The sequence below is a fragment of the Sus scrofa genome, chromosome 9 (assembly GCF_000003025.6).
Source record: "Sus scrofa isolate TJ Tabasco breed Duroc chromosome 9, Sscrofa11.1, whole genome shotgun sequence".
NCBI classification, from domain to species: domain Eukaryota; kingdom Metazoa; phylum Chordata; class Mammalia; order Artiodactyla; family Suidae; genus Sus; species Sus scrofa.
This window is the reverse complement of record NC_010451.4, coordinates 12,378,605-12,399,803: the sequence shown is the minus strand read 5'-3', so window position 1 is coordinate 12,399,803 and position 21,199 is coordinate 12,378,605. Positions and strand designations below refer to the sequence as shown.

Here is a 21,199-nt window from a genome sequence, read left to right as displayed (position 1 = left end):
ACCTTGCACTTTCTCTGCTCTACTCCTGGAATCAGCTTTTCTCCAAGAAGCTTTCATTCCTCTGAGTAGGGAATATTCTATTTTGAAACCAATATCTGGTACTAAAAGTGCTCATTGCTGTTGGGGTGTTGTTGCTTTGGGGCCCTCTCAGTGGACAGAGCTAGAGGATATATCTATATATCTTTTAATATAATGTCTGTATATATAACATATACACATTTATATCTGTGTTTATTTCCATATCTGTATATGATAAATATCATGTTATCTCTCCTTCAAATTAACCCTACAAATTCAAACCCAACACTACAGTGTTTATTCTGTTTTTTTTCTGTTTTTTGTAACTTCCTTCTTAGACAGTATTATCCATAATGTATTTACTTATTTGATACATCTTCCTGTTTGTTTCAGTTTTGTATGTGTGTTTGTTTCAGTTTTGTATGTGTGTGTGTGTGTGTTGCTTACACAAAGTGTTGGTGACCTACTTTACTAATGATTAGAATTGGTTATTAGGAGTTCCTTTGTGGTGCAGCAGGTTAAGGCTCCCATGATGTCACTGCTGTGGTGCAGGTTCAGTCCCTGGCCCAGGAACTTCTGCATGCCGCAGATATGGCTCCCCAAAACAAAAGAAACAACAAACATAGAAAAATAATGGGTTATTAATTTAGTATCGCTGTATTTATCAGGCAGTAATTAGAAACCTGAGCAGTTCTTCATGGCTGGAGAATTCTAATGCTTGGGAGGAGCAGAATAAATACATGTAAAGAAGACAGATATTGTAGAGCTTTTTAAGTATTTAAGGCTCAAGTGTCCAACTCTGAACATAGTAAGCAAAATTTTCAAAAATCATGACGTGGTTGTAGAGAAGAACTCTAGATTGAGTGTCAGGAGTCTTGGGTGTCAGTATCAGTTCTTCTGCTAAGTTATCTTTGTGTTATTAGCCATATTGTTTAATTGTTACCGTCCTGTACAATAGGGAATTGGTAAATTAAGGCAACAAGATAGAAATGGGTGATTTCTGAGGGTACTTCCAGAGATACTGTCTATAGCGATATTAGAGTGAGGAAGAGGGAAACAGTTATGTAATTTCAAACAATGATTTCATTTATAGATAGAAAATCCTGGGAAATTTGAACTTGAAGGGAGTATCTGAAGATACTGTTTTGGGGGAGCTCCCTGGTGGTTTAGTGGTTAGAACTTGGTGCTTTCACCATTGCAGCCTGGGTTCAATCCCTGGTCTGGGAACTGAGATCCCATATCAAGCCACTGCATAGCCATGGCCAAAAAATGAAATAAAGATATTATTTTCGGAGTTCCTGTCATGGTGCAGCAGAAACGAATCTGACTAGGAACCATGAATTTGAGGGTTTGATTCTTGGCCTGGCTTAAGGATCCTGGTTAAGGATCCTGCATTGCTGCGAGCTGTGGTGTAGGTCACAGACATGGCTCAGATCTGGCATTTCCGTGGCTATGGTGTAAGCCAGTGGCTACAGCTCCGATTAGACCCCGAGCCTGGGAACCTCCACATGTTGCTGGTGCAGCCCTAGAAGGACAGAAGATCAAAGAAAAAAAATAAAAGATATTATTTTCTATTGACAATTATACCTGCAGTTGTCTTTTAATGAAACCATATGTATACTCTATATGTGACCGTATACTTACCTTATTATTAGATGGTAGTAACAGGAGCTAATAGTCATAAATAGCTAGAAAATATAATTATTATTTATTACATTATTATAAATAGCTAATAGTCAATAGCTAAAGTAATATATTATACTTTATAATATATGTAAGGGGTTTTTTTACATTTATATTCCTATTTGAACCTCATGATTAACCTGGAACTAAGGTAGGCAGATATTATTGTTCCTTCTTTATGAATGAGGAAACTGAGGCTCTGAGAGGTCCAGTGACCTGATTAATGTTACACATACAGAGTCAGAGCTGAAACATGTTATTTAAATCATAAATACTTCAGTATGTATCTCTAACATATAATAGTTGGTTTTTAAATATAGCCATGGTGCAGTTATTAACAGTTACTCCATGTCATCTCATAGCAGTTCATATTAAAATTTTCTTAATCGCATAAATATCTTTTTGTAGCTGTTTTGGATTAGCATCTCAGAAGACCCATATATTACATTTGGATAGTCTCTTAATTTCTTTTAATCAGTAACAGTGCCCCCTTTTGTCTTTATCTAACTGCTGTAGATTTATTGGAAAAATCAGTCATTGGTCTTGAAGAATGTCCTACTTCTGGATTTATTTGATTGCTTCCTTTTGGTGTCATGTGAATGTTGACAGTGGGAACGATGCAGATTGGTTGCTGTGTCCTTTTGATCTGGAGTCAATTCATCCTTGACATTTTCTTGCTTTTTAGCACAAGGTGACCCAGGATCTGTTTACATATTTCTTGCTCAGTCCTGAAACTAGTCATTCCATTAAAGTATTTTCAGTTCCTGTTACTGCGTTATGCGAATAGCTTACTTCAGAAGCAGACTAGGAGTTCCTGTCATGGCGCAGTGGTTAACGAATCCGACTAGGAACCATGAGGTTGCGGGTTCGGTCCTGCCCTTGCTCAGTGGGTTAACGATCCGGCGTTGCCGTGAGCTGTGGTGTGGGTTGCAGACTCGGCTCGGATCCTGTGTTGCTGTGGCTCTGGCGTAGGCTGGTGGCTGCAGCTCTGGTTGGATCCCTAGCTTGGGAACCTCCATATGCCATGGGAGTGGCTCAAGAACAGGCAAAAAGATCGAAAAAAAAAAAAAAAAAGAAGCAGTGGACTAGATTTGAGAGAGATAACTGAATCTTTGTTACAAATGATGGTGAGAAGTGCTAAAATGAAAGAGATTGACAGTACTAAGTGTTGACAAGGATGTGGCATATCCGGAACACTTACATATCACTGGTTGGAGTGTAAATTAGCTAAATTAGTACATTCACTTTGGAATACTATATGGTAGTGTCTTCTTAAGCTGAATAAATATATATATATCTCCTGTGACCCAGCAGTTTCACTTCTAACTTCATATTCAATAGAAATGTGAACATGTATACCAGGGGAATAACTGAAAACTGGAAATAGCCCAAATGTCTATCAACAGTAGAAGGAATAAATGGATTATGGTGTGTTCATAAATGGAATAATATACTGTGGTGAGAATGAATACATCGTTGCTGTATGCCATACTGTGGATGATTCTCATAAACATATTATTGAGAACAGGAAGCTAGGAGTGATTTGATTTTCTGAAGTACAAAATAGGCAAAATATATCTGCATGTTAAAAGTTAAGGTAGTAGCTTGTTTTATTTTTAGATTTGATAGTAAATAAAATACAATTTAAGGTGCCTCTTTAAAAGTACCTCCTCTTTACAAGGCCAAGTACTAGCTTTTGGGAACATCATGATGAATAAATGGGAGTTATTTTCTAAGGACTCATGATTCTTTTTTTTTTTTTTTTTTTTTTTTTGTCTTTTCTAGGGCCGCTCCTACAGCATATGGAGGTTCCCAGGCTAGGGGTCTAATTGGAGCTGTAGCTGCTGGCCTATGCCATAGCCACAGCAACACGGAATCTGAGCCATGTCCGCGACCTATACCACAGCTCACGGCAACGCCAGATCCTCAACCCACCGATCAAGGCCAGGAATCGAACCCGCAACCTCATGGTTCCTAGTCAGATTCGTTAACCACTGAGCCATGATGGAACTCCAGGACTCATGATTCTTTTAGGAAGACGCATGCTCTAAAAATGTATACTAGACAGACTGATGAGAGTGTAGTGTTTGAAAATCATTCCTAAAGTTGATACAGTACTTTGTTTCGAGTTTTTAATTAATTAATTATTATTTTCTTTTGTCTTTTTTTTTTAAGGGCCGCACCTGCAGCATACGGAGGTTCCCAGGCTAGGGGTCTAATCAGAGCTGTTGCTGCCAGCCTGCACCACTGCCACAGCAATGCCAGATCCGAGCTGCGTCTGCGACCCACACCACAGCTCACAGCAACGCTGGATCCTTAACCCACTGAGCGAGGCCAGGGATCGAACCCACAACCTCATGGTTCCTAGTTGGATTCGTTAACCACTGAGCCACGACGGGAATGCCTTTTAATTTATTTTTAAATTATTTTAATCACGCCTGTTTGTTCTTTCTTTTCTTTTCATAGCACTTGACAGATACCTCACATGGTGTAAGAAATAAGTGCCTGCAATTACTTGGCAATCTTGGTTCTTTGGAGAAAACTGTCGCAAAAGATGCAGAAGGCCTAGCAGTCAGAGATGTCCAGAAGATTATAGGGGATTACTTCAGTGACCAAGACCCACGTGTCAGAACAGCAGCTATAAAAGCCATGGTAAAGAGGATTGTGGAAACTAAATGGAGACAAGTTTTGTTTTGTTTTCTTTAAGTTCATGGCTAATGCCACCTTGGATATGTTCTGAATTCCCCCAGTATACTACGTGTGCAAACTTTTAGGAGGGTGTTGGTGGCATCACAGAGCTCAAAGGCACACGTTCCATTATAATAGGTGCTTATCTTTGGGCTGGCTTCTCTGGTAGCTTTCATCTGCATTTCGGAAACATGGAAGGTACAACTTGTGTCCATGGTCCAGGGGAGGGGTGTTACTTGGAATTTATAGTACAATAGGTACCTTTGTATTTCAGAAGTACGGGTGAAGGTTATGGGGAGGAGTGCTCTTAAAGGGCAGATAGTGTTAACCCTTATCATTATTTCATTATTATTTCATTTTTTTCCTGATATCCTCTTGGGACAGTCCATGGGTTAGATTTATTAAGTGTTTGAGTACTTCTACTGAAAAGTCTTTACGCAGCTTCCTATATATATAGCACTGATTTTGGCCATAGGGAACCATGTTAATGTGATATAATGGGGAAAAATATGTGAAATTGTGGGGAGACATTGGAAATACTGATTTTTTCCCCCCAAATACTTAAACTGTGTCTTTATTATCTAGTTGCAGCTCCATGAAAGAGGACTGAAATTACACCAAACAATTTACAATCAGGTACCTTAGTTGCTGTCCGGACGAGGAGGAGGCTTCATGAAACTGGGAGGGTGGCACTTTGGTTGTCAGAATTTGAAAGCATGGAACTTCAGCTGGTTAACAGTGGCAATATTCATTGTGATGAATGTGAATCTAAAACATACATTCTCAGAAGAGAATGGGGGTATATAGTGAATAGCGCTAATACACGTGAGGAGGACTGAGGAAGATTTAAGTAGCGTAGCAAGGATGCAAGAGTACACAAAGAGACGTGTCGGGTTCAGAGTAAGGAAGGTGATGATCTTGCTGGTCTCTCTTTCAATGATTGAAATTGACTTCAAACCTGAAGTCAATTCTGGGCACCGCAAGGAGAAACTGGATATTTCTGGAGGTGGATGACTAATAAGACTATGAGATCATATGAAAAGATATCGCATGATTATTGCAGCATTGGTAAAGAAAGGCAAAGTGAAGTTGCAGTATCAGTAGGAGAAGCTAATTGAATGCTTAAGAAAAATGCCTTTCAGTTATTCTTGTAGAATAATTGGATGAATCTAGAGACAAGCAATCTAAATTCATTCTCAAAGACCAGATTTTTTTTTAGCCTACTGAGAGTTTTATCTTTCAGAGGAATATGATAATTAGGCAGACCCCTATGTCTGATGTGTAAACTAAGTATGCTCTTTTACAAAATGAAGTAGGATGAGTTCAGGATGGTTGTGTTGGTTTGACCTATAGGAAAACTGTGGGGAGCCAAATAATTTAAGGAAACTTACTGAATAAGGACTCAGAGGAAGAAGAGTCAGTCCGGTGATTCAGGTGTTAGGACTGTGTCAGCTGATTAGTTAGGCGGTGGGTGGGCCTCAAGGGAGTGAGGACGGAATGACTGGAGGATTTGAGGTACGAGGTAGAGTTAGGTACTGTCATGAGTTCAGTTTTGATTATGTTGAGCTTGAAGGGAAGAGAATGAAGAGAATTCCCGGTCTGGAACTCAGGAAAGATCAGAGCTGGAGGTGACCGTTTGGAGTCATCATTATCTAGGGGTCATGGGACTATCCAGAGAGAGTAAGAAGGTTGGAAGAGACGAAGGATAGAGCCCTGGGTAAGGTCCAGTATTTAAGAAAGGAGTCCTAGAATGAAACTGAGGAGCAGCTTGATGGAGGAGGAGAAAAAGTATATCCCAAAAAGGCAGGAGGGTATTCCCATAGTCCGCAGTGTCAGATGCTGGTGAAAGGTCATTTGGGTTAGGGCTGAAATCTGGCTATTGACTCAGCAACAAAGGGGCCATTATTGAGTTTGAAGGGAGCAATTTCGGTAGAGTGGTGGGGTTCCAGGGGAGCCAGATCAGGGTCTGTTGAAGTGAGGCAGTTTAAAGTTTTTATTGACTGTGGCTATAAAGAAACTTGTCTACGAGAGGAAAGCAGGATGGAAGTTGGTAGAAGGGAGAATAGGATTGGGGGTTTTTCGTGTTTTTTTTTTTTTTTTTTTTAAGATAGTTGCCAAATATTTCACAAGTTGAAGAGAGAGCTAGTGTTTTGGAAGACGTGGTGGAAGAGACAAAGGGTAAATGGTAGAGTAAGTTCCTTGAGGCAGAAAATCAGGTTCAAGAGCGGATTCATCCTGCAGGTGTTTGTGAGTATCTCATGCTGGCTGTGTTATGCTGAGCATGTTAGAGAGGATCCGTGCCCTTTGCATTTGGTGGGAAAGACAGGCAGCTAACAAATATGGAAACACAGTAATTACAGCAGACGAGTATTGCTGCGAGGAAAGTAAATAGACTGCTGTCATAGAGCGTCACAAAGCGGATCTGTTCTGCACGGTGATCACGGATGCCTGTGTGAGGAAGTGATGGGATCCATAGCACAAGGAGAAGGATTAGGAGCTAGAGAGGACCCTCCTCCCTCGGATCCTGAGAAAACGAGAAGTGGGAGAATACCAGCATAAATGAATTTATAACTGGTGAGGAGTAGTTGATTGGGTTTGTGGTTCAGAAGCTTGATTTTTCTCAGCTAAGTGGGGGGCACCTTATGGCTGATAGTTAGGGTAGAGGTCCTGGGAGAGGGCTAAGCGAAGCTGCTTAGGGAAATGGAGGTGGAAAGCAGGGGTATGGAACATTTCAGAGTAGGGCTAAGTAAGGTCTGAGATCATGAATCCCCAGTCCCTGGAAAGAGTGGTCTTCCTTGCCAGTGTTCTGCTGCCCTTCTGAGGAGCAGGGAAGGTCTGAGGTTTGTGGAGCAGCTGTAGCAGAAGTCCTGAGGGGGTTGTGTGTGATGACGCAGGCAGTGCTGTCAGGAGATGAAAGTAGAGGAAGGAGCAAGGAGAAAGTGGTTTATTTGGAGAGAAAGTTCGGGATTAATTAAAGCAGTGGTTCTCAACCAAGGTGATTTTCCCCCAGGGAATGTTTGGCGGTGTCTGGAGGTATTTTTAACTACTGCAGTTGCTGGGGAGAGGGAGAAGGTTCAGTGCCACAACCGTCTAAGAGGGTAGAAGCTGGGGATGCTGCTAAACATGTTATGTTGCACAGGACAGCCCCTCACAACAAAGTCCAACATGTTAGTAGCACCAAGGTTGAGAAACCCTGGTTAAACGGATAGGTAGGTTAAGTGGGATTGAAGAGCAGGTGTGATGGGTTAAGTCATGGAGATGGCAGAGCTGGTAGAGTAGCATGTTGTGGTCAGAGCATGAAATGTAAGGTTTTAACATTTCAAAAACAGCTTCTGGGTGTTGTTGAAGTCTAAGGTGTTGCCATGACTGTGGGTGGAGTAGGGATATTCCATTTAAGACCAAAGTAAAACAGGGAAATGTGGCCTCTTTTGGCAGTTTAGCATTAAAGTTGTGCATTTATTTAGAGTACTTGAGTGTTCAGATGGCTTGTCAGTCAGAAATTGCTGCTTTGATTTTACAGGTAGGGAAAAAAATCTCATCTTTGGTGTTTGAGCCTGTGAGGGAGGGCAGCACTGCGAGCTCCCAGCAGGCTTTGCTGGATTGATGCTGTTCTAGATGGCTTTCGTGCTGTCTATGTCTGTGGTTCTCCTTTCAGACATGTACACAGTCAGAACACAGCCAGAGCACCTGACAGAGCCAAGAATTCTTTGTTGGGCAAAAGTTCAAAAAGTTAAAACCACCCTTGTGTATTTTCATTGGCATCCTTATCCAGCCACCTTATCTTCATTTTGAAAATAGTTTGAGCATCACCTGGAAGGGCACAGAACTAACAAGACTTTTGAAATCCTTGTTTGCAGGCCTGTAAATTGCTCTCTGATGACTATGAACAAGTGCGCAGTGCTGCAGTCCAGCTTATCTGGGTTGTCAGTCAGCTCTACCTGAAAGGTCAGTGTGGGCGTAAGCCAGCTTTTGTTCATTGCTGAGCCATTTTTCTCCTCCCACCATGCAAAAAGCTCACCTCCAGAAATGGAATGTTGGTTAGATTTTCGGAAGGCAGTGCGGAATAGGGAGAGAGCTCAGGCCCTGAAAATCAGGATGCCTGGTCCTTGTTTTTCATCTCTGCCTTGAACTTTCTGTATAGGGTGGGGAAGACTTCTCTGCGTTCCAACCTCCTTCTCTATAGATGAAGAGATTGGGTGGCCTTTCTCAAATGCTTTCCACCCCACCTTTGCCCACCCCTTAAAAAATAAACTTCAGTATGTTTCCCTGTGGCTCTTCTGTGGGTAAGACCTGGTGTTGTCACTGCTGTGTCTCTGGTTACAGCTGTGGTGCAGGTTTGATCCCTGGCCTGGAAACTTCTGCATGCCTTGGGTGTGCCCCCCCCCCCCAAAAAAATCGTTGAAATGGTTTGGGGCCCATTTTATTAAACACAAATGCCAGCTGAAGATAGCAGGTCAGTTTGAGAATAATGATCCCTTGTGTAGTGTTTTCCTGATTAAAAACATTTTCATGGTAGTTAAATAATTTACTCTTACAGTGATTATTTGAGATGCAAAGGATAGTATTTATTGTTTTATAGAAGAACACTTTTTATAGGAAAAGAGCGTTTTCTCCTCTTCATTAAACTACCTACTGAAATTGAAAAATCAGAATATGTTAATAAACTTACAGATACCACTAGTCTTTCTACTAATTAGAAATTGTCTCTTCATTAGGAACAGATTTGCAAGTATGTTTTATATCAGTTTATTCTGAGACTTATTTAGTCCATCATCTTGCAATTCACAATTAAATCATCTCTTGATTTGGTTCTTGTGTAAAACACTGCTCTGATCTTGTTCTCGGCATAGATCATGTATTGAGAGCATTGCAGTTATAGGAGAGAATAAATTTAAGGATATAAAATACTGTTTCTGTTCATACCAATTTTCATTGGTCATCTTCAGTTTATTGAACCTGCAGCTTTAGGCTTATGTTATGTCATTTTCTTTTAATTTAGCATTGTCCCAATTCCTTCCTCTAATGAAGAAATTCGCTTAGTTGATGATGCATTTGGAAAAATTTGTCACATGGTCAGTGATGGCTCCTGGGTGGTTCGAGTTCAAGCTGCCAAGCTATTGGTGAGTTGTGCCTTCTTTAATAAATACATTACCTGTTGCACTTGTATAAACATTTTGAAAAACTAGGGATGGGTGTAACCCTCTTTTAGAAACCCTAGTATTTTTTTTTTTTTTTTTCTTCTTATCAGGGCTGCACCCACGGCATATGGAAATTCCCAGGCTAGGGGTTGAATTGGAGCGTCAGTTGCCGGTTTGCGCCACAGCCACAGCAACACCAGATCTCAGCTCCATCTGCAATCTACACCGCAGCTTACAGCAATACTGGATCCTTAACCCACCAAGTGGGGCCAGGGATCAAACCCACATCCTCATGGTTGGGTTCATTATCGCTGAGCCACAAAGGGAACTCCTAGAAACCTAGTATTTCCTAAATTAGAAATAGCTGATTTTCCTATGGTGAACTTGTCTTTTAGAACTAGAAAGAATTTTAAAGATAATCTTGTTAGTATATCAGACAACGAAGTCTAGAGAAAATGGAAAATAATAATAAAACTAATTGTTAATGTTACTGAGCACCTGTTAAGGCCTAAATTCTTTGCTGTGAGGCCACTTACATGAACTCATTTACTCTTACCCAGCCTGGTGGATGCTATTATTCCCATTTTCCAGGTGCAAAAACTGAGGCTCTGAGAAGTTAAGTATGTTGCTCAACTTATACAGAGAATGAAATTCAGAGCCTAATCTCTTCACTTTTGGTCTGGTCCTTTCCTAGTGTTTTGCTCTGGGGATTCATAATACATTAAAAAAATTTTTTTTAAACTTTTCAGAGGTAGAACTGGCTTATAGAAGAATGAGTTCTGACATAACATTCAGCCTTATTTTATACCTGTGTTATCTTGGACATGTTACGTACAGTTTGCTCTCCTCATCTGTTAAGTGGGTTACAGTATCTTTCATATTTACTTCACAGGATTGTCATGATGCTCAAATGAGATTCTGTCTTTGAAAATGTGTGTAAATTGTAAAGTACTATGCTATGTGAGGTGGTAGGGTAGTTATAATATATAAATATAATTGTATATAAAAATTTGTATAAATGTCAGAGCAAGAAAATCTGAGATTCTTTTTGGTCACTTTTCTCTTGGGGCCCCCAGCTTCTGCAGTCTGATTTAGACCTGAGTGTTTTGGACACAGATCCAGTGATAGCCCTAGCTCCATGACCAGCATTTTTGAGTAACCCTGCTGAAACTTGTGTGAAGCATTTTCATGGAAAAATAAGGAATATATTTAAATATATTTGTCTTGGTTAAAGTAGACAAGAATATAGATGTTTTTCTGATTGGTGAGATGTACTTTATGATGAACTTACTATCTTTTTTTTTTTTTTTTTTGGTCTTTTTGCTATTTCGTGGGCCGCTCTTGCGGCATATGGAGGTTCCCAGGCTAGGGGTCCAATCGGAACTATAGCTGCCAGCCTACACCAGAGCCACAGCAATGCAGGATCCGAGCCGCGTCTGCGACCTACACCACAGCTCATGGCAACGCCAGATCGTTAACCCACTGAGCAAGGGCAGGGACCGAACCCGCAACCTCATGGTTCCTAGTCGGATTCGTTAACCACTGCGCCACGATGGGAACTCCGAACTTACTATCTTTTGTCATCTTTATAATGCATCATTTATCAGCGTGAACCAGAGTCCTTGAAGTTTTCTCTGTGTTGTATCATTGTGTCATCAACCCTTATCACTACTACCTTCTTGACACACCTCGGATCTATCCCTTGTCTGTTTCCACTGAGATCATACAAATTCAGGATTTTTCACAGGGCTTACTGTGCTGTGAGGTTCTTGGTGTTTGTCACTTTAAAAAGGAAAGCTCCAGCTATTCTTACATAACACTGGAAACCTGTAACAAATAATGATATGCAATATTTTGAGGCTAGAATTTGAATAGTAGTCCATCTTTGCTCCTGTGTTGGGAGAAAACTCAGCTGAAGGTATTAGAGTAGGACATTGAGACTGTGGGTTTGAGTGATTTACTGTGAAATCAGTAGAACTTTTGTTCTTTTTTTTTTTTTTTTTTTTTTTTGCTTTTTAGGGCCGAACCCACGGCATAGGGAGGTTCCCAGGCTAGGGATCTAATTGGAGCTACAACTGCCGGCCTACACCACAGCCACAGCAATACTACATCCAAGCCGAGTCTGCAACCTACACCACAGCTTATGGCAACACTGGATCCTTAACCCACTGAGAGAGGCCAGGGGTCGAACCCTCAACCTCATGGTTCCTGGTCGGATTCATTTCCGCTGTCCACAAAGGAACTCCAGAACTTTTGTTCTTTATAGGAAAAAAAAAAAGTACATGTTAAAAAAATCAACTTGGAGTTTCCGTTGTGACTCAGCAGTAATGAACCCGACTAGTAACCATAAGGGTATGGTTTTTGATCCCTGGCCTCCATCAGTGGGTTAAGGATCCCATGTTACCTGAGCTATTCTGTAGGTCGAGGGTGAGGCGTGGATCAGCTCCAATTCAGTCCCAAGCCTGGGAACTTCCATATGCCGTGGGTGCAGCCCTAAAAAGACAAAAAAAAAAAAGAGTCAACGCTGGTGGTAAAATTAAAGAGAAAATGAGGAGATCTTAAAAATGTATAGTTCTTATTTGTAAAATCAATGTTTTGTATTTTAAAAAATGAATGTTAGGGAGTTCCCTGGTGGCCTAGTGGTTAAGGGTCTAGCGTTGTCACTGTTGTGGCTCAGGTCGCTGCTGAGGTACGGGTTCAGTCCCTGGCCTGGGACTTCTGTATGCCATGGGCGTGGCCAAAAAAAGGGAAAAAAGGCATGTTAGATTTGATATTGGCTCGGGCTCATGTAATGAATGTACCATGTAGAGGGAAGACAAAGTGGTTTTGAAACTACTTAAGGTAGAATAGTACAATTGCTCTCCTAGAATTGTAGGAAAGGTATTCACTTGGGTAAGTATGCTCCCAAAATACACGTAACTTCCTGTGGAGAATGTGATTGGGAAGAAGTCCGAGCCTGTATAAACATTTCCATGTTTACTAGGGAATTAGAGATGATTTTGAGTATATTCCTTAAGAATGTCTAGGACCTGCTTTAAATAGCCTCCTAACTGGTTCCCTGCTTCCTTTTGATTCCTCCTAGTCCATTGTTGCCACGATGTTGTTAATGAGATGCACATCTGACCATGTGTCTCGCTTCTTTGAAAAGAGCAAGTTACTGAATCTCTTAGCCTCAGTTTCTCATTAAAAAAAAAAAAGAGAATAATATGCATACTTCATGGGATTATTGGGAGGAATAAATGTTTAAAATACAAGTATTTGAACATTGTTGAGCTAATTGTTTATAAGGCAGCCTCCTTACTATAGCAGGCAAAGCCCTTTATAATCTGAGATCTACCCACCCATCATGCCTGTCTGCTCCCATCCTGTGTTCCATTCTAGAACCACTTGATAGTTCCCACATGCTGTTCTCTCTATGAATTTAATTGTGATTTCTAATCCCCTGGGTATCTCTCTCTCTGCCTCCACCCCATGCTGCTTTTCTCTAAGGTCCCATAGCACCCTTCATGCATGTGCGTTAAAAACATTTCATATCCAACGCAGTTATCTCTTTACTTATCAGCTTCCCTCTTTGAGATTGCTGAGTGTAGAATTGATGTCTTTTGTTTTTGTATACCTGTTCCTGGTAACTCTAGGCATATAATTGAGTAGTTGATAAGTAAATATTTATTTTATGGATGTATGGACAGCTGAATGGAAAGAACAGAATGAAAAGGAGTGGAGAGTATTGGTTAAGGCAGAGGATTCTGGAGCCTGGGTTTATAGCCCGGCTCTGCAGTTTACACTTTTCGTAACCTTAAATTAATCCTTTCACCTTTTTGTGCCTTCTTAAATAATAGTATATACTTCATAAGGTTGTAGTGACGATTAAATGAATTAATATATGTATAAAGAACTTAGATCAGTGCATGACACACAGTATGGGTGTTAGCTGCTGTGGCTGCTAATGGCTTTATTGTTATCCTGATGATTCGAAACCTAAAGCATCTATACTGTCAAGAGTATTGTCTTTGTGCATTTAAGTTGGTGCAAACTTTTAAGATGAAAAAGTTGTTCATTTTCCTCTGGATTCCTTCTTTTTGCAGGGCTCTATGGAGCAAGTCAGTTCTCATTTCTTGGAGCAGACACTTGACAAGAAGCTGATGTCAGATCTGAGGGTAATTTGAATTCTTTGTTGTTTAAACTGTGTCTATACCAATATCAATGTAGCTTTGATCATTATAAATCAACTATAATTTTTAAAAATTTTTATTTATTTAATATTTATTTATTTTGCTTTTTAGGACCCCACCCAAGGCGTATGGAGCTTTCCAGTCTAGGGGTCCAATCGGAGCTACAGCTGCTGGCCTACACCACAGCCACAGCAAAGCAGTATCAGAACCTCCCCTGCGACAACTCTTTTTCTTTTTATTACTCAAATGAATTTATCACATCTGTAGATGTGTAATGATCATAACAATCCAGTTTCACAGGATTTCCATCCCATAACCCAAGCACATCCCCCACCACCCTCTGGACAGCTCTTATCAACGCCAGATCCTTAACTCACTGAGGGAGGCCAGAGATCAAACCTGAAACCTCATGGTTCCTAGTCGGATTTCATTTTGGCTGTGCTATGATGGCAACTCTGAAAAATAAAAATCTTAAAAAAAAACAAAAACAAAATGAGTGTAGTTTTATGCTAAGTTGTATTCTTTAATTTCAATTCACATGAATTTGTTAATATAGGGTGACTTTCAATTTTTTAATATAATTTTTATCTTCTACATTATAGTTTAATTTTACATCTAAGTAACTTGGTTCAAATAACTTTGAATCTTTTTTTCTTTCTTTTTTTTTTTTTTTTTTCTGTCTTTTCTGGGGCTGCATCCGCGGCCTATGGAGGTTCCCAGGCTAGGGGTCAAATTGGAGCTGTTGCTGCTGGCCTACGCCAGAGCCACAGCAACTCGGGATCCTAGCTGTGTCTGCGACCTACACCACAGCTCACGGCAAGGCTGGATCCTTAACCCATTGAGCAAAGCCAGGGATCGAACCCGCAATTTCATGGTTCCTAGTGAGATTCGTTAACCACTGAGCCACGACAGGAGCTCCATCAAATAACTTTGAATTTTAGTAACTTTGGTTCAAATCACAAGTTACTTCACTAAATTTTCAATTATTATAATGAAATACTTTGCACAGGTTGTGTTTTACAAAGAAGAGGCAAGATTAAACTATTTGTTAACAACTACAAAGCTCTGGTCTTATAAGATTGTATAACATCTTAAGACTGCTTTCAACAGCAGTTCCCATGGAAGAATGAGTAAATCCTTTCTCTGAACAGTATTAAAATGCTTCTCTTATGGAATGCCCTTAAGCTTTTTTTTTTTGGCTGTGCCTGCAGCGTGCAAATGTTCCCAAGCGAGGGATTAAACTAGAGCCACAGCAGTGACAACAGCAGACCCTTAACCTGCTGAGCCACCAGGATACTCCAGAATGCCCTTAAGCTTTGACTGTGATAGTTCTCTGACATAGTTGTCAGGAACATATGAGTCTGAGAATACGATGGGAACATTCATCATCAATATCTCAGTTTTTAAGTTATGAGAGTGTTAATAAAAAACCATGGAATCTAAAAAAAAGGAATCATGGTATCTTTGATAAATAGAAGGAAAAGGAAGACATTTTGCCCATATTCCCACTACTCTAACACAATGACTTTGATCATTTTGGTGTATTTTTCCGAAGCTCTTTTACTTACGCATGTTTTAAACATTGAATCAGGAGTTCCTGTCATGGCTCAGCAGTAATGAATCCGACTAGTATCTTTGAGGATGTGGGTTCGATCCCTGGCCTCACTTAGTGGGTTAAGGATCCAGCATTGCTATGAGCTGTGATGTAGTTCACAGACTCAGCTTGGATCTGGCATTGCTGTGGCTGTGGAGTAGGCTGGCAGCTGCAGTACCAAATCTACCCTTAGCCTGGGAACTTCCGTATGCTGTGGGTGCAGCCCTAAAAAAGACATCATAGAGGCTGAAGTCTAAAGCAGAATGCCAGTTTATTCATTTATGAAGGGAGCTGTAACTCTCAAGTGGACTAAGCGTTTAGTTTAGCTGACTGGTATATTGCCCCTTAGGCAGTCTGTGCAGAAAGCGAATTTACTAGAAGGTTGCTTGGTGAGGACAGTGTTGCTCAAATAGAGACTTCTGTGGAACTGAAAAAAAACTCTTTTCTAAGGCCAGTGTATTTTCTATCCAGGAGGGTTCCTGAAGGAACACTGCCTTTATTTACTTCTCTGGTTCTCCCTTTTCAGTATATTGCTATGGCAAATATAACCACCTGTCTAATCAGTATTCGTGCACTGTTTTTAATAAGGTTACTCTCAGCTATGATAGACCTGAGAATGCTGATCATACTTTAATTTGCATTTCTCTGCTCTGATCTATTGAGTATTTTTTTAAAAATGAAACTCTCAGAGGGCAGAGTTATTTTCTATATTCTCATATTCTTGGGGTATAACTTAACTGTTCCCTCAAGAATCTCCAGCAAGTGATGATTGTTGTCTTCTAGAGGAAACGTACTGCTCATGAACGTGCCAAGGAACTTTATAGTTCAGGAGAGTTTTCCAGTGGCAGGAAGTGGGGAGACGATGCTCCCAAGGAAGAAGTAGATACAGGAGCTGTGAACTTGATCGAGTCAGGAGCTTGCGGAGCCTTTGTTCATGGATTGGAAGATGAGATGTATGGTAAGTATGACTGCATAATAATACCAGTGCCTGTTTACTGAGTGACCGCAATGTGTGTGGCCTTGTACTGGGTGATACACTTTGTCTTATTTCATCTTCATAGTCACTCTGTGAGGTACCAACTATTTTGATTTTATAAAAGGAAGAGGCTGAATGAGGCTCGTGTGGTATGATGCAGTGGTTAAGAACGTGGACTTTGGATTCAGTCCATTTAAGTTCAGATTCTAGCATTTCTATAAAAAGTTTATCGTAAACATTTCTGAACTGTAATTAAATAAGATTATATATACATGAGATACTTAGCACAGTATATAACCCACTTGGAGTTCTCTTATAGCTCAGCAGGTTAAGGATCTGGTGTTTTCCCTCCAGTGGCTCTGGCTGCAGCTGTGGCATAAGTTTGATCCCAGCCTGGGAACTTCTGCAGGTCATAGGCACAACCAAAGTGTGTGTGTGTGTGTGTGTGTGTGTGTGTGTATGTTTATATATCTATTTTATATATATATATGTATATATAGATGTGTGTGTGTGTATATATATATTTGAAGCCCACTTATAGTAAGCACTTAATAGTAAAATTTGTTAGTATTATTTTTATCTTTTTTTTTTTTTTTTTTTAGGGCTACACCGGCGGCATATGGAGGCTCCCAGGCTAGGGGTCAAATCAGAGCTGTAGCTGCCGGCCTACACACAGCCATAGCAATGCAGGATCCAAGCCGCGTCTGTACCCTATACCACAGCTCATGGTAATGCTGGATCCTTAACCTGCTCAGCGAGGCCAGGGATCAAACCCATGTCCTCACAGTTGCTAGTCAGGCTTCACTGCTGAGCCATGACGGAAACTCCAAAATTGGATGTTACCGATACTGATAAAAATGATACCTTGTCACCCAGCTAGTAAGAGACAGAAGCAGGATTTGAATCCAGGTTAGTCTGACTTTAAAGCCTTTATATGACTAATAAAGACTTTTGAAAGATACTTTCACTGGGAATCGAATTGTAAGTTAATAGTGGTTGTTTGTTCATCCTTTAAAGATGTAGTTCCACAGTTTTTCACTTTGCATTTTTCTGTCGAGAAGTCTGCTGTCATTTTATTTTATTTTATTTTATTTATTTTATTTTTGTCTTTTTGCTATTTCTTGGGCCGCTCCCACGGCATATGGAGGTTCCCAGGCTAGGGGTCCAATCGGAGCTGTAGCCACCAGCCTATGCCAGAGCCACAGCAACGCGGGATCCAAGCCACGTCTGCAACCTACACCACAGCTCATGGCAACGCCGGATCCTTAACCCACTGAGCAAGGGCAGGGACCGAACCCGCAACCTCATGGTTCCTAGTCTGATTCGTTAACCACTGCGCCACGACGGGAACTCCCTGCTATCATTTTAAATCTTTATTCTTGTATACATGATGTATCTTTTTTTCTCTAGTTGCTTTTAAGATTTTCTCTTTATCATTGGTTCTATATTATTTAACTCTGATGTGTCTTGGTATAATTTTCTTCTTGTTATTTATGCTTGGATTTTGTTGAGCTTCTTGGATCTATGGATTTGTAATTTTTATAAAATTTGGAAAATCTTTGGCCATTACTTCTTTAAATATTTTTCTCGGAGTTCCCGTCGTGGCGCAGTGGTTAACGAATCCGACTAGGAACCATGAGGTTGCGGGTTCGGTCCCTGCCCTTGCTCAGTGGGTTAACGATCCGGCGTTGCCGTGAGCTGTGGTGTAGGTTGCAGACGCGGCTCGGATCCTGCGTTGCTGTGGCTCTGGCGTAGGCTGGCAGCTCCAGCTCCGATTTGACCCCTAGCCAGGGAACCTCCATATGCCGCGGGAGCGGCCCAAGAAATAGCAACAACAACAACAACAACAAAAGACAAAAAAAAAAAAAAAAAAAAAAAAAAATATTTTTCTCGTCCCATGCTCCTTGAAGGACTCCCAATTACACATATCTCTGTAACTCCCAGCTGCTCTATTCTTTTTTTTCCCCCTAGTCTTTTTTTTTTTGAACCAAAAATACCTTTATATAAACTATTAATAGATACCTAAACACAATCTGGTTTTTACAATGAAATCATGATACATAGCTGTATTCATAAAGTACACAAATCAAAAGCTATACAACCTCAACAGCAAATCCAAATCCAAATGAAGATATTCCTCTGAATTTCATGTTTCATCAAGCATCAAAAACCACCAATCTTTTAGTTCTTTTCTTGTACATTATTCTATATCCACATTCTCTGCATCGGATGGGATCCCTTGATTTTATTTCATTTTCTGGGTGACATTCTCCACAGAAATATATCATTGGCTGCTGTTTTGGGGGTTGAATGTCCTTCTTGTCCCTTCCAATTCCAAACCGCCAAACCCCTACCCATGGAACACGGAGAAACTTCCCGAGGCTCCCTAACAGATTCTGGCTTGCCACTGTGTCTCAGCCCACTTCTGACACTCCCTAGTCTTTTTTCTTTTTGTTTTCATTTTGGATAATATTTATTGCTTTGTCTTGGATTTTCACAACATGATGCTGTCTATCTCACATAGATCACAGACTCGCAGTGCTTTGAGATGATTGACTCCAACCTCCTAATTTCAGTGAGGATGATAGACCTGAGGAGATAATGTTGATTGTCCAAATTTTATAGTAAATTTGTATCAGGGGATTAGAAATCAGGTTTTTAAAATGCCTATAAAGGAGTTCCTATTGTGGCTCAGCAGGCTAAGAATCTGACTAGTATTCATGAGGATGCCAGTTTGACCTTTGGCCTTGTTCAAAGGGTTAAGGATCCAGCGTTGCTGCAAGCTGCAGTGTAGGTGGCAGATGAATGTTGGATCTGGCATTGCTGTGGCTGTGGCTGTGGCTGGCAGCTGCAGCTCCAATTTGACCCCTGGCTCAGGAACTTCCATATCCCACAGGGGCTCCCTAAAAGAAAAAATGATACCTCAAGGAGTTTCTGTCATTGCGCAGCGGAAACAAATCCAGCTAGGAACCATAAGGTTGCAGGTTCGATCCCTGGCCTTGCTCAGTGGATTGAGGATCTAGCATTGCCATGAGCCGTGGTGTAGGTCGCAGATGCGGCTTGAATCTGGTGTTGCTGTGGCTGTGGCATAGGCTGGCGGCTACAGCTCTGATTAGACCCCTAGCCTGGGAACCTCCATAAGCTGAGGGTGCAGCCCTAAAAAGACAGAAAAAAAAAAAAAAGATACTTCAGAATGGAACTTCTTGTAAGGGCAAGAAAATTATTTTTTAAGAAAAATTATTATTATTATTTTTATTCAATGAATTTGTCACATCTGTAGTTGTATAATGATCATCACAATCCAGTTTCACAGGATTTCCATCCCACAACCCAGGCACATCCTCCCACCCCTCAAACTGTCTCCTCCAGAGACCAAAAGTTTTTCAATGTCTGTGTCAGCATCTGTTCTGCAAAGAAGTTCAGTCTGTCCTTATTTCAGATTCCACATGTCAGTGAAAGCATTTGATGTTGGTGTCTCATTGTATGGCTGACTTCACTCAGCATGACAATTTCTAGGCCCATCCTAGTTGCTAAAAATGCTGGTGTTTTGTTCCTTTTAATGACTGAGTAATATTCCATTGTGTATATACCACATCTTCTTGATCCACTCCTCTGTTGATGGACATTTAGGTTGTTTCCATGTCTTGGCTATTGCAAATAGTGCTGCAGTGAACATCGGAGTACATGTGCCTTTGCGAGTCACGGTTTTCTCTGGATAGATGCCTGGGAGTGGAAGAAAATTACTTTTGAAAGACAGTTTTTCTATTAGCAGATAAAAGAATTGGGTTACCCAATTCAGTTTGCTGTACAGTGTTCTCTATATATAGAAATTAGTTGAAGCTTCCTCTGTTTTTTTTTTTGTTGTTGTTCTCTATGAACTTGATACATGAATCAAAAATATAAGTAGTATTAGGTGATAAGGAAATCCTTTTTTTTTTTTTTTTTTTTGTCATTTTAGGGCTACTCCCATGGCATATGGAGGTTCCCAGGCTAGGGGTCAAATTGGAGCTGTAGCTGCTGACCTGCACCAGAGCCACAGCCCCACCAATGCCATATCTAAGCCATGTCTGCAAGCTACACCACAGCTCATGGCAACACCAGATCCTTAACCTACTGAGCAAGGCTGGGGATCAAACCCACATCCTCATGGGTACTAGTCGGGTTTGTTAACTGCTGAGACACAACAGGAACTCCAATAAAGAAGTCCAGTTTAAAAAACCCATTTTGTCTTAAGACAATAACTAGAACCTATTTTACTTGTTTCTGCTAGCATTTTTGCTTTGTTTAGTTTCTAAAATTGAACTTAATTAGTATAATTGTTTATGTGGTTTAATTCTACTGTGTCACTAAAGTTTGATTAAAGAAACTTGGGAAAGTGACTAGATTATAACTGGTATCAGGTATGGCAGCTTTATAATTTAATCATGCTCATAAAGTTCTAGGTAAATCAGGGTTTTAGGGGCACATTTGCTGGGAATGAAAAGGCACGTGTTTCATTGGCGATAGACTCTCGTGTAGTATCACACATGCTCTTAGTCCTCTAGTTGTTCCATGTTCTCCCTCCCTTCTGGACCTTTACATGTGGGTCCTCTGCCTAGAAAGGTCTTTTTCCTTTCTTCTGGCCTAGCATCTCCTTCAGGTATTATTTTAGGAGTTACTTGTTCCAGAAAGCTACCTCTGATCCTGTTGAGTGGGCTCTGTGCCTCTTCTGCATTTTCTTAGTACTGGTTGTGTTTTTTCTTTGTATTGTCCATCGCTCTGTAATGCAATTCACTGTTCTAGTCTGTAGTCACTGGGAGATAGTCTTGCTCTTGTTCATCTTAGTATCTTCAGTACTAAGCACAAAGCTAGTAAATAGTAAAGCCCCAGTCTGGTTATACATGTTAAGACATTGGTGGATCAGTTTTTGACTTTTTCCCCTAGCAAGCCA

At 40.6% G+C, this 21,199-nt stretch overlaps 1 protein-coding gene across 1 annotated transcript in view; it reads left to right on the top strand.

Moving 5' to 3' along the window:
• The window catches only part of INTS4 (integrator complex subunit 4), a 119,063-nt gene that overhangs the window by 32,467 nt on the left and 65,397 nt on the right, over nucleotides 1–21,199 (top strand). Inside the window, exons 5-10 of the mRNA XM_021062562.1 lie at nucleotides 4,168–4,353; nucleotides 4,975–5,025; nucleotides 8,247–8,338; nucleotides 9,389–9,509; nucleotides 13,613–13,684; nucleotides 16,077–16,251. Of these exons, the coding sequence (XP_020918221.1) occupies nucleotides 4,168–4,353; nucleotides 4,975–5,025; nucleotides 8,247–8,338; nucleotides 9,389–9,509; nucleotides 13,613–13,684; nucleotides 16,077–16,251 (697 nt within the window). The remainder of the gene's footprint in view (nucleotides 1–4,167; nucleotides 4,354–4,974; nucleotides 5,026–8,246; nucleotides 8,339–9,388; nucleotides 9,510–13,612; nucleotides 13,685–16,076; nucleotides 16,252–21,199) is intronic.